Below are 12,850 nucleotides of genomic sequence, written 5' to 3'. Positions count from 1 at the left end.
TCTGCATCCGGAGTCTACGGGAGATTGAGTTCCCAAACTATTCAATCAAGGTTTCACTCTTAAATCAAGGTCTGACAACAACCTAGAACAGGATATTCCAGTTTGGCCTTTAAAGTATGCTTTGACCATGGTAGGACTGGTATTTTTAGAGGAGACAGAGGGGAAAAAAAACGCTGAGCCTCTATACTCAAGCCACTTGATAACCTTATGCTCCACCCACATTCCTGACTTCCCAACTCCCTTTCGTTTGCTGAGGAAGATTCCCCGAGAAAATATCTGTGCCAACCTTAATCTGTTTTGTATGTGCATCATCACCACAGCATGGCCGCTAACAGGTGGTGTAGGTCAGCACGGGGGAACCAAACCCAGGCTGCTGAACTTAACCACTAGGTGATAAGGCCACCCCCACATTCCTATGATCATTAGAGCACAAACAAGTAAAAGAACTATTAAGTGGAAAAACCAGGACCACACGCCAGAGCTGCAGCAAAGTCCATCCTTTTAACTGATCACACTATTCCACTCTCAAAGGACAATCCCAAAGACGTTATCCATCGCTTACTGATAGAACACAGAAGAGGATCCTAGAAAAGCCTGTTGGGCTACCCCACGTTTTTGTTTGCATGGCCAAACATTTGGTCTTTTCACCTACCTGTGAATTGCCTTACTTCCAAGTCCCTGACTCTCCCACCCCAACATCTTCTGTCTCTAGCTGATGGTATTTAAGGTGAGGGCTTCAGCCCTTTTGGTGAATTACTCAGTTTTCCTGGGTTTCTCTCATGTATATAATTAAGCTTGTTTTCCTCCTATGAACCTCTCATGTCAATTTAATTCTCAGATCAGCCAGAACCTAGAAGCACAGAAAAAAAACTACTTCTTCTCCTACAGTATTTACACAAACCTAGATGGTAGAGCCTAATACACACCTAGGCAATATACTAATCTGATGGGACCACCATCATATATGTGGGCTGCTGTTGCCCAAAATGTCATGCAGCGCATGACTGTATATATGTATTTTTTAACAATTCCAATAATACACCCAAAAATACATTGTTGGATTCTTCAAAGACCTGGAACTATCATGGCATACTGACAAAAACAGACATGAAGCCTGGATTTGGGGACAATTAAATAAGTTATGAAAAAATTTATTACTCAAATTTCAAGGCAAAAAAATCTCAGGTTGTAATCTTCTTTCATCTATTGGGCACTACTACGCAGAAACAGATTAACAACTAATAATAAGTATTACCACAATTTACTTCAGAATCAAACTAGTTTAGTAGATGACCAATGCACATTAAATAGGCAAATATGACAGGCTTTAGATTTTCTTTATAATTTACTTGAATGAGATCAGTCTCCTCAGTCTAGATGAATTTTTCTTAGCTATAAAATGATTATTTCATGTCCTTGGCCTAGGGGTCAGGAGAAACCAATAGAAAAAGAGCGAGCAGTGAGTGAAGTGTATTATTATGTTGTCCCAAATGCATAAGAGATCTTTTCTCCTTGAAAGAAAGACCCCAAGGCCTCCATTGCACTTTTATTTGAATGTAATATTTGGGACAATTGTCCCAAAGGGCTAGTATTTCTCAATTTAATCTGAGGTCATAATAAAACAAGCAACAAAACAGTATTTGGGATTTCAATTTCTCACCCTTATCATCAAGACTCACTGCCTCCCATCATCAATATTTATTGAGCATTTACAGTGTACTAGGCACAATAGAACATACAGAAAACATTGTCCCTGCTCTTGAGGAGCTTACATTCTAAAAGAAAAAAAAATACACCTTTTAAAAAATGGTATTTTTGTTTGGTGTTTTCTGCAAGGTACTGAGGAAATAGTCTGTAGGGTGAGCTTTGGGTATAACTTAGCCCCATCATTATTTAAAGACGACAGGAAAAGGAAGGATTTTAAAGGCTGACAATGACAAGACCATTCAGGATAGGTAGGGTTCACAGGGAAATAAACACAATCTCATCAACTAAGGAGAGATTTGTTTCAGTAAGTAGGATGAGGGGAATAGTTTATGGGATGCAAGCAAAGGAGGCAGGGTATCCTTAGACATTGAGTGGAGCCAGAAAGATCATGCGGCCCTTTTCCCAAGTACACGGCCACCAAGAAGAAATGGTTGGTGACAAGACAGAAGGCTAAAAAAGGTAATCCTGTGCACCTGACAAATAGAATAAAGGATTAAAATTGAAGACGGGGTATAAGAGTATCAAGATATTCTTAAAAACAAAAGTGATTTGGAAGCACAAAACTTACAGTTAATGCTACCCACTGTCATGATGGGTCAAGAACATTGTGGCTGCCTAAGTTAGAAAATGCCATATACCAAAATTTTAAATGGAACAATTACTTTTCTCCAATCAATCCCCCCTGCCTCTGAAAGAAAAAACAACTAAAACTTTTATTTCAGGGGGAGGGGGGAGTATGGGGCATGGTTGGGAACAGTAGTTCTATTAGTAGTATTTTGTTGTTATGATAAACTTCGTATTTAAACTTGGTAAAAGCCCATTAGCTGCCAAGAGGGAATAGGAATAAATTTCCCAAAATGTACAATTTCCTTTAGAGAAGCTTCAGAACCAAAAGATTAATTTACATGAAAAGCTGTAGAGAAAGTAGTTGAAAAGTCCATTCATAAAACTTTTATTCCACTTACATGAACTTAATACACATGTTCTTAACAATTATGCTTGGATTGTTCATGAAAATTTCATAAGACATTAAACAAAGCTAGCCATCATCTCAAGTTATTTCCCTGTTAACTATTTTTACAGCACATGCATGTTAGGCAAGTATCAAAAAAAAAAAAAATCACAAAAGCAAAAAAAACTAAAAAAAGTTAAATACATGGGTTTTTTGTTTTACTGTTGTGCTCGATATACATGAAGTAATGGATATCAAGCAATTCATTTTTACTGCATCTTTACTTGTACATTTGTTCTTAGGTTGCCTAAAACATTTAAATACAAATAAAATGAGTGTAGCAAAAATAATGAAAGCAAACAGCAGGTAACTTTACAAATAATGGAATGTGAACCGTTTCTGCCCTTATCCAGAGTAAATTGGGTCACGATTAAAGGAACACTTCTGCAGCTGTAGCCAAAAGTGTGCACACTGAGACTGAGTATTCCATAGATATACATGGTTCAACATGTAATATCCACGGAATATCCATTTCTACTACAGCCTTGTAAGTCCTCCAAACCTTAAAGTACCCACAATAACTACACCTGTGACTGGAACCAATTATCCCTTTTATTCCCCACCACAAAAACCAATATGCAGGCAGTTTTCTTTGCTTAGACATGGAAGCAGTTTTAACACTGGCCCTTGTGAAGCCACAATGTACCAAAAGTACTACGCCAAACATTTATAACTTGTATAAAAATTCCACATCCCCATATTGGCCACCTCAAGATGAAAACAGATAACTCCCTAAATGTTAACTGGCTCTACTCCCCTAATATTAAACATAAAAACCACATGGGAAATATAGAAATTCAAATAGAAGTAACATAAACCTGTCATAAATCGTAAACAAAAAACTATTTGTGGGACAGCATGGATGACAAATGGTCTACTGTGTAAATTTTAGAATGAGGCAGACAAAAGTTGGAAGGCCGGTTAATTTTCCCCTCCTTCTCCTGCTTCAGCTTCGTCTCCTTGGGTATCCGATGTCCACAACTGGTAAAAGAAGGAAAGATGTCTCAGTTTGAAACAAAGTCTTAATACACACGCCAAGGTACCAGAATGTAACCATGGTTTTTGCTGAAAGGCTTTCTTAAAGAAGTTGCAGCCCTGAGGACAGCTTCAAGATGCAAAACATCTCAATACATTTACCTTCTCCCTAATCATTTTGTAAGCATGGTAAGTACAGTACGTAACAGAGTTATCTTCAAATAAAGTCAGATATAGGATATTCTTGGTTATTCATAGACAGTAAAGAGAAAGTAGAAGAAATCATATAAGTGCTACAAAATACTAAGCATCAATAGCTATCAGAGTATCAGACTGTCCTGTACAGCCCCAATAAGGGATGGTTGTATAAGTTTAGTGTAACTAAACCAGAATCATCTAACTTGGGCCATGCTCAAAGAGCTCAGGTTGACCACTTTCCCCTGGTAGAACTTATAAACTGACTCCCACCACCAAAGAGAATCCTAGATTCCATGAAATTCAAGAACTAGGATCAAGTCTGAACTAAAATACAAATTTAGCTTTTCTAACATTTTTAACTTAGAAAAACATTCCTTTGTGAATTTGTATGATTCAAAATAGTTGAACTCACAAAACAGTACGGTCAGAACCCTAAGAGGCAAAATTTGATTGTCTCATAGTGGTAGGATTATGGATTATTAATTTTTTTCATTAAGGCTAGTTTTTAGCAAGTTAAAAGATCTAAAACTTACTTCAGCTGCTTCAAACATTAACATAAGTTTTACCACTCTACAATGATTTTTAGAGGTAATTATAAAAGGATCAACAAAACAATCTTAAATTTTATATTGCTTATACACTGAAAAATGAAGTGGGGAAAAAAATCTCAGCAATTTTTTTTTCTCCCCCCAAATCACCCCTTAATTTTTTTTATTTATTAATCACATATACCTCTGGCCTGGAAAGGAGACTTTACAGTTAGCCTGTGCTCTCCTGTTAAACAGGGAGTTTCGTAAGTTAAGATTAAACTGTCTTCTAACATCTCTTTCCAGTTCTAACCTTCAAAAATTCTTGAATTTTCCATACAAACATGAAAAGATTTGATACAAGATATTTTTCTTCCTAGGGTTACGTGTTGACAAGATTGGAAATCCAGATCCACACTCAAATACTAGGTAGTTTTAGCAAAATTTCTTTGACAGATAAATGATCCAATCAATCTATAATGGTGACCAGTGATATACCAAGGCTTAAAGACACATACTAAATAGTGACAGAATCAGAATCCTAACCTTGGTTTTCTTCTTACTCAGTTGTTGCATATGTTCTTCATGCTACACTGATACCAAAATCAGCTGGGAGTATATATTTCACATCAGGGCCTCTCAAAAAGTGATGTCAATGCAACAGAGTAACTAGGTCTCAGATTCTACCTTTTAGAATAACAACTACTTCATAACTTCAAACCAGAAAGCTATGAAAAATTCTTAAAATTAAAATTAGCTAACAGATTGAAGTGCTTCTTTCATTTGATATAAATAAAGATTCATCAAGAAACTATAGTTCACTCTCTTGACTAAAATAAAAATCTCACAACATTCCCCCCAATTACACTTTCTAAAATAATTTTAAGTTTACTTAGTAATAAACAAGTACATGATACTGCTCGAAAAACTCTTTGCTGAGAATTTTCAACACTAGAATGTAGAACTGGTTCAGAAAATTGGCAGTGGACTAGAATAAAGCTGAAAGAAGCGAAATGTATAAAATGATGATATACAGTCCCCAAGAGAAATACCCCTAAAGCTAACAAACCAGTAGCACTAGCTATGATCTTCATTCCTGGCTCTTTACCCGACACACAGCAGATACTTGATAATTTTTTCACCTCAACTTCAAAACTTCTAATTTAATATTTATCTGAAGGAGAAGAATGAAAAACCTATGGGACCAAAGAGATATATCAACCAATTGCAATGTCAAGACTTTATTTGGATCCCTCAATTCAAATTAAAAAGCTGTTTTAAAAAAACACAAAAAGAGACAATGGGAATTTGAACACTATTTAGATACTTAACATTATTAAAGCATTACTATTCACTTTTTTGGTGTGATATTGGTATTGAGGTTCTTTTTTCAGTCTGGAGTAAACCAAGAAAGACAATCATGACCTTCTACAATCACTTTTTTCACTAAGACCAAGCAAAATAGATTTCCATTTGGATTCTGTAAAGTATCTGAAATTTTGCAACTGAAGTGATCAACACACTGCCATAGCTGTATAAGTACAGAAGCAACTTTATGGTCAAGAAAACCATTTTTAATGGAATTTAAACATAAAGAGAACTTCAGTACTCTTCTGCAACTGAAATGGAAAAATTGGAATCACCCAGATTGAGGTGGAGAATAAAATAGCCTGTATGATTAACAGTTCAAAACCAGATTACAAAATTATTTTAAAAACTAAATTTCAATAACAGATACATAACTAATGAAAGTGTACATTTTTAGTCCTTGGTCTAATATCTCAGTTTCCATAGGGTGGTTTTCTTCATAGTTTTAATAGCAGATAAGATCTTCTATTTAATAAGAGAGACTAGGAATATTCCTTCTAGTAACCTGTAACAAAATCTCTTCAACCACATTAACCATTAACGATACTGTTATGTACTTACTGTCAAGTTGTCTCTCAGTAATTGCATTATTAGCGTGCTGTCTTTGTATGACTCTTCACTTAATGTATCAAGTTCAGCAATGGCTTCATCAAAAGCCTATGATTAAAAAAAGTATATTTCAGTGCTCAAATAATAAGGAGTACTAAATTTACACATATCAGGTAAAATACATACTGTCTTTGCAAGAGAACAGGCTTTCTCCGGGGAGTTCAGAATCTCATAATAGAACACAGAGAAGTTAAGGGCCAGACCCAATCTGATAGGATGTGTTGGTTGCATTTCCTTTTTGCTGATTTCAAAAGCTTCTTGGTATGCTTGTTGTGACTGATCCACAATCCCTGGATAATAAAACACACGAAAAGGTACTGATAAAGTTTACATTTCATCTTCACACCTCAGACCAAACCTTTGATATCCAAAGATATCCTCTAAAATGTTAAGCTGTAGCAACCTTAGAACACGGCTCTTAAAAAGAAAAAAAAAAAGGCTTCTCCTAGAATACCACTCTAGCCATTGGTCAATGTCAAGATAAAAACAACTCCGTACTTATCTCAGCACTATTATATTTTTAATGATTAGCTGGCACTGCTCTACAGTTATGCTGTGACGACTATTTCTTAAAATTGTGAGGAAACATTCCTATGCACAAAACTGGCTTTTCAGCAAGGCTATATTTTAGAATACCAACATTAGGCAATAAATAGTCTAGGACTAAAAAAAAGAGAAAAAGTATATTACTGCTCTTTATTTAGTGCTCTAAGCAATTAAAAAACAACAAAAAAGTTGCTTACACTTCAGAAATAGACTACTTCCATACCATCTTATTTTATACAAGTTCAACAAACAGGTTGAAAAACACAGCATACCTTTCTTGTCATCACCAGCAGCAACCTCAGCCAAGTAACGATAGTAGTCTCCCTTCATTTTCAAATAGAAGACTTTGCTCTCCGCTTGTGAAGCATTGGGGATCAAGAACTTTTCCAAAAGAGACTTGGGAAGAAAAGAAAAAGTCATAATAAGAATAAAATATTTACAAAAGTGAAAGAATCTGCATTTAAGAATATACTATAGCCTAAGCTATAAAATTTTAATACCCAGTTGTTGCTAATAACAACAATTTTTGAATGCAGTAGGCTCATGAATTTGTGGTTTGGAAGTAGAATGCCTTGGACAGCAATACTCAAAATGTGAAGTTAGTGTTCAGTTTACTATTTAATTATTTATACATTTGATTATCGGCCTCCCCCCCCACTGTGATTTATTTACATGCTCATAAAGACTGCACGTTTCAATGAATATGAAAGCATGATAGCTCATAACATTTTCAAACAAGATGGCAAACTCTCCATTTTCAAGGCAGTCATGACAGTAGAATGGAAAGAATGAGAGACAAACCTTTTGGAACTCTGGAGGAATAAGACTTAAGCAGAAACCAATAGTGTAAAAGACACTACCAGAGTCCATGACACAGGAAGCAGAACAAAATTAACTTCATTTATAAGAACGCAATTCAAGTATTAATAGCTCACAACAGGTAAAAATCTGTTCGAAGTAAAAGTTTTACTTTTCCTAACTAAATCCTAAGTGGTAGGATTATCAGAATTATAGATCTGAAGAATAAACCTTTAATTTCATTACAGCGATTTTTAGTTAATAAGATACATGTTTACAGATCACCCTAGACAGAAAATAAAACTTCACCATATATAACTTTGTGTAAAACTCTAATAATCTAAACTAATTTAAATCCTAATGTGCTAATAATAATATTCTACAAGTGACAAAGAGAAAAGGAAAATCATATTAGGGGCAGAAGGCACAACAAACTAGTCTTTTTTTCTTTTAAGGCGGAGAAATAATTAGGCAAATGTTAAAAAACCCCAAATACTCACCACTTCTATTTCCTCCTACTAAATATACTCTAGGTATCAAGGTGAAAGTTAATTTTCAACTGGGCTTAACTCCAAACAAGTCAATTTTTATATGGAAAAAGGTATTTAATTCTTGGTTTTTATTCTTCTGGCATTCACTAAATAGTTTTAGTCTATACAGCACCTACCTACATGCAAAATAGTTTGAAAAAATGTTTTAAAATAACTCTTTGTTATGCCTACTTCATTACTATTTTCAATGATGGGGGGAGGGGTGGATAAGCTTTTAACCCAGCTTCTCTCCCCTTTCCAAACTTACGTTACAGATACACAGATGAAGTGGGTGGTGGCCAAGGTGGCAAAGCTGCACTGCATTACAGGAAGGGGTTGGAGGTGAGACAAGTCAACCTGACATGATGCTTCCTGTGATTATTAACCAATATTTGAAACTACCGGCCTGAGATCAGAAGAGCACTTTGGTTGGGATAACAAAATCTTTATTATACCACACCCATACCTTCATATTCAAGGATGCATCAGCTGCAAAAGTGTATTATCCTTTGAACACCATGCTCTTTGGGGCATAAATACTCTTTGAACGCTATGGCTGCTCTTTGAGAATGTGCCTCAAACAGAAGATAGTTCCATTTAATATAGTAAGTGGGTTTTTTTCCATTTAAACAAATGACCAGGTCTTTTCAAGTTTTATCTTAATACAAAATGCATTATTCATTCATTCATCTCTGGGAGAGTGTTTGGCATAGTGGCTTTGGAATCAGTCTAGGTTTAAACTGTGGCACTCCACGGTTTTAAGGGTAAATTCTATTTCTGATTGGCTAGGCTAAAGGTTAAAACTATAAATTCTAACAAAAGAAAGTGTAATGTGATTAACCAGAATTCACAAATAACTTCAAATTAAATAGTGGAAGAAAATATATAAAGAAAGCTCCATATACAATTCAATTGTGAACTGCTCTCTGGCTCATTTACATATTATTTAAGATTACACTAAGAATACTTTCAAATAAAAGAAGTGACAATAACTAAGCCCAGCCATGAAATGAACTCTCTATCTAGGCATTCCTGTTTTACATTTCACTGTTTCAACATATTTTTTCCACTTATTCTCCAAATACTTATATACCACTGTGCTAGGCACTGAGAATATCATGGTGAGCAAGACAGTCTCTAAGTTTGCGGGTAAGTGGTCTAGCAAGGAAGACAACTGAAACTAAGAATAACACTGCCTGGTCGCATCCTTCACTTTTCAGTGACTTTATCTAACCCTCTCTATACATGTAAAGATGAAGGCCACAAACATGTGCAGTTAGTTGAGGGTGAATCACTTAACATGTAAAACTTTCAAGTATACATCAGAAAACTTGAAGAAGTTATTTAGGCAAGGCGTCAATAAATGTTATGAGAAAACAGTAACTCATCTTTATTTCGGTAGCCTTAAAAATGTTGTTTTACACTGAGTAACGCATACACATCATTTTTTTTTTTTTTGGTGAGGAAGATTAGTCTCCAGCTAAGACGTGTTGCCAATCCTCCTCTTTTTGCATGAGGAAGATTGGTCTCAAGCCAATAGTCATATCAATCCTCCTCTATTTTGTATGTGGGTCACCGCCACAGCATGGCTTGACCAGTGGTGTAGGGCCATGCCTGGGATCCAAACCGGTGAACACAGGCAGCTGAAGTGGAGTGTGATGAACCTAACCACTACACCACTGGGCTGGCCTCATATTGAGAATTTTTAAGACAGCAGTTAAGCACCTCTTCCCCCAAAGTGAAGTGAATTAGCAATAACACCTCATTAAAACAACAAAAACAACTTTAAAGCTGCTAACTAGAACCTACAAAGTAACAGGAAGGTGAAATAACAGTAGTCAGGCTGCTTACTGGCCTAATGATAGGCCAAAGGGACCAAGCATCGACAGTGGCAAATGTTTCTGGTGAAATGCTGACTTTAAGTTGAGAAAGCAAACTCATCAAATTGCACATATTAAATACGTGCAGTTCATTGTACATCAACCATATCTCAATAAAGCTGTTAAAAATAAAAGAATTTGTGGGGCCAGCCTGGTGGCATAGTGGTTAGTTCGTGTGCTCCACTTTGGTGGCCTGGGGTTCACAGGTTTGGATCCCTGGTGCGGACCTACACACCGCTTATAAAGTCATGCTATAGTGCCAAGCACAGCATGGCAGCGTCCCACATACAAAATAGAGGAAGACTGGCACAGATGTTAGCTCAGGGCCAATCTTCCTTATACAAAAAAAAGGTGAGAAAGGATAAATGGCATACTTTTATCTATCAAATCTTCCAATGACATGATGCTAAGAACCATTTAGATTTAAGAAACAAAAAGCAAGACAGACTGGATTAAAGATTAAATTTAAAGAGGCTAACACTTTCATTTAAAAAGCTAACTATGAAAGAATATAATTGTGGTAGACTGTCTCCAAAGATGGCCTCCACCAGTTCCCCTACCTTCCCTCTTCATGTATGCCATTTCCCCTCCTGTCAAGAGGTGGAATTTATTTCCTTTCTCCGGAGTCCAGACTAACTTTGTTGACTTGCTTTGACCAAAAGAATGTGATGCTCTTCCAGTTCTGGGCCTAACCCTGAGGAGGACTGGCAGGTTCCTCTTTTGCTCTCTTGGAGTCCTGAGCCAGCCTGTAAAAAGTCAAACTACCCTGAACAGAAAGGCCAAGCCACCCCCGGTCAAGGGACATGTTAAAGTGAGCCACTTGGATATTTTAGCCCCAGCTAAAGGCAGCAATGAGTGACCCCAGCCAATACCATGAGAAGAACTGCCCAATGGAGTCCAGGCAAGCCACAGAATCACCAGAATAAATCACTGTTTTACGTCACTGAGTTTTGATTGGTTTGTTATGCAGCAATAAACTGAGGAAAATAATCATTAACATTCACATGACATTTTTGACACTTAAGTACTTTATATGGATTATTCAATTTAATCTTCCCACAACCCTAAGGTACAAACTACAATTATCTCCAAGACAATGGGGCCCAGCAATGTAACGTAATGTGCTCAAAACCACAGGTAACTTGTTAAGGTACAACTCCAACTAGGCAATCTGACCTGTACTGCTAACATCATGCTACATTTTCTCTGCCTCAATACGGTGACATGCCTACTAAAAAGGATAATTTGATTCCAAAATATTAATACAACTAGGAATCAAAGCTAAGGAAAGTACTTTAGTTCTACATTGTGCTGATGAGACCAAGTCTAGAGTCTATTAGTTTCTTTAAAAATTTATCAAGGGTGTGGCTGGCGCAGTGGTTAAGTGCACACGTTCCACTTCGGCGGCCCGGGGTTCACCGGTTCAGATCCCAGGTGTCGACATGGCACTGCTCATCAAGCCCTGAGGCGGCGTCCCACATAGCACAACTAAAAGGACCTGCAACTGCAACATGCAACTGTGTATTGGGGAGCTTTGGGGGAAACGAGGAGGAAAGAACAACAACAAAAAAAGAAGACTGGCAACAGATGTTGGCTCAGGTGCCAACCTTTATAAGAAAAATATATCAAGACCGGCATTAACAAACTGAAGAGTGTCCCAGAAAGCAAGCAAACAATGGTGAGGAAACTAGAAACTGTCACGAGGACTGAAAGAATATGACACGAATGACTCCAGAAGACAAGACTAGTTAAATTTAGCAAGAGGTAGATTTCTGCTCAATGAGAAAATTTATGAGCAGTCCAAACTTGCAATAGGCCACGTAGTCAGACAGTGAGTTCCACTCTTTTTTGGAGAGATTTTAAGGAGAAATGAGAGGATCACTTTAAAATTTTGTACAGAAGATTCATAAATCAAATGTGGTCTCATTCAACTCTAATGTAAGATATGAAAGAGAGAGTCTGTTGAATTAAGTTAATTGTAACACGAAAGAGGTGATGAAGTATGTTAATTTATCAAATTGACCAAACAGAAATGAAAGCTCAATTTTCCAGACGTGGAAGCCAGAGGAAACAGGCAAATGTAGGGAGAAGACCAAAATTAAAAGAACAAAGGAAGAAAAAAAAAAAGGAAGTAGCACTTATCAGAAAATAACAGTGATAAGGAAAAAAATTACAGGCAAGCAAAACAGAAAATGGAAGGAAAGAAAGGATGAATAGCTATTTCAAACTATCCAGAGACTTTCCTGCTAAATATACAATGCAATCTCCTAAATTTCATTCATCAACAGTATTACAATGAAAAGTGATGATGACTCTAGGACACTGTAAGAATCTGAATTTAAAAGGAGAGGCATTAAATAAGGAAAAAAGTAGATGAGGTATCACCACTTCAACTATAAAAGGAAGGTTAAGCTGACTACTGATATACTTTCTGCTTTTAAAATTCTTCATGTAACAAAATATATTAACTTTCTAATCCAAATAGAATTTATAATAGAAAAGGATTTTCAGGTCAAACACAAAACTTAAGAACATCTTACACTCAAGCACTAAACTGAGGCTACAATGTTAATCCATATGAATTTTGGTGAAATATTCAGAAATTCACAGTATTTCCTCAAGCAATTAAGCTGAAGTAGAGTTAATACATATTCTGACTTTACTCACTAGTCATCCTAATGTTAAGTGGGACAGGAAGCA

The 12,850-nt window shown here is 36.3% G+C and overlaps 1 protein-coding gene across 1 annotated transcript in view; it reads right to left on the bottom strand.

Annotated features, from left to right (window-relative positions):
* Nucleotides 1-1,683: 1,683 nt before the first annotated feature.
* YWHAZ (tyrosine 3-monooxygenase/tryptophan 5-monooxygenase activation protein zeta) overlaps nucleotides 1,684-12,850 on the bottom strand; it is a 33,142-nt gene continuing 21,975 nt past the window's right edge. The window contains exons 3-6 of the mRNA XM_046641979.1: nucleotides 7,215-7,338; nucleotides 6,523-6,686; nucleotides 6,349-6,444; nucleotides 1,684-3,700 (exon numbers count right to left, since the gene is read on the bottom strand). Of these exons, the coding sequence (XP_046497935.1) occupies nucleotides 3,641-3,700; nucleotides 6,349-6,444; nucleotides 6,523-6,686; nucleotides 7,215-7,338 (444 nt within the window). The 3' untranslated portion in view covers nucleotides 1,684-3,640. The remainder of the gene's footprint in view (nucleotides 3,701-6,348; nucleotides 6,445-6,522; nucleotides 6,687-7,214; nucleotides 7,339-12,850) is intronic.

The sequence above is a fragment of the Equus quagga genome, chromosome 16 (assembly GCF_021613505.1).
Source record: "Equus quagga isolate Etosha38 chromosome 16, UCLA_HA_Equagga_1.0, whole genome shotgun sequence".
Taxonomy (NCBI): domain Eukaryota; kingdom Metazoa; phylum Chordata; class Mammalia; order Perissodactyla; family Equidae; genus Equus; species Equus quagga.
The sequence above is the reverse complement of the archived record's forward strand: the minus strand, read 5'-3'. Positions and strand labels throughout refer to the sequence as shown.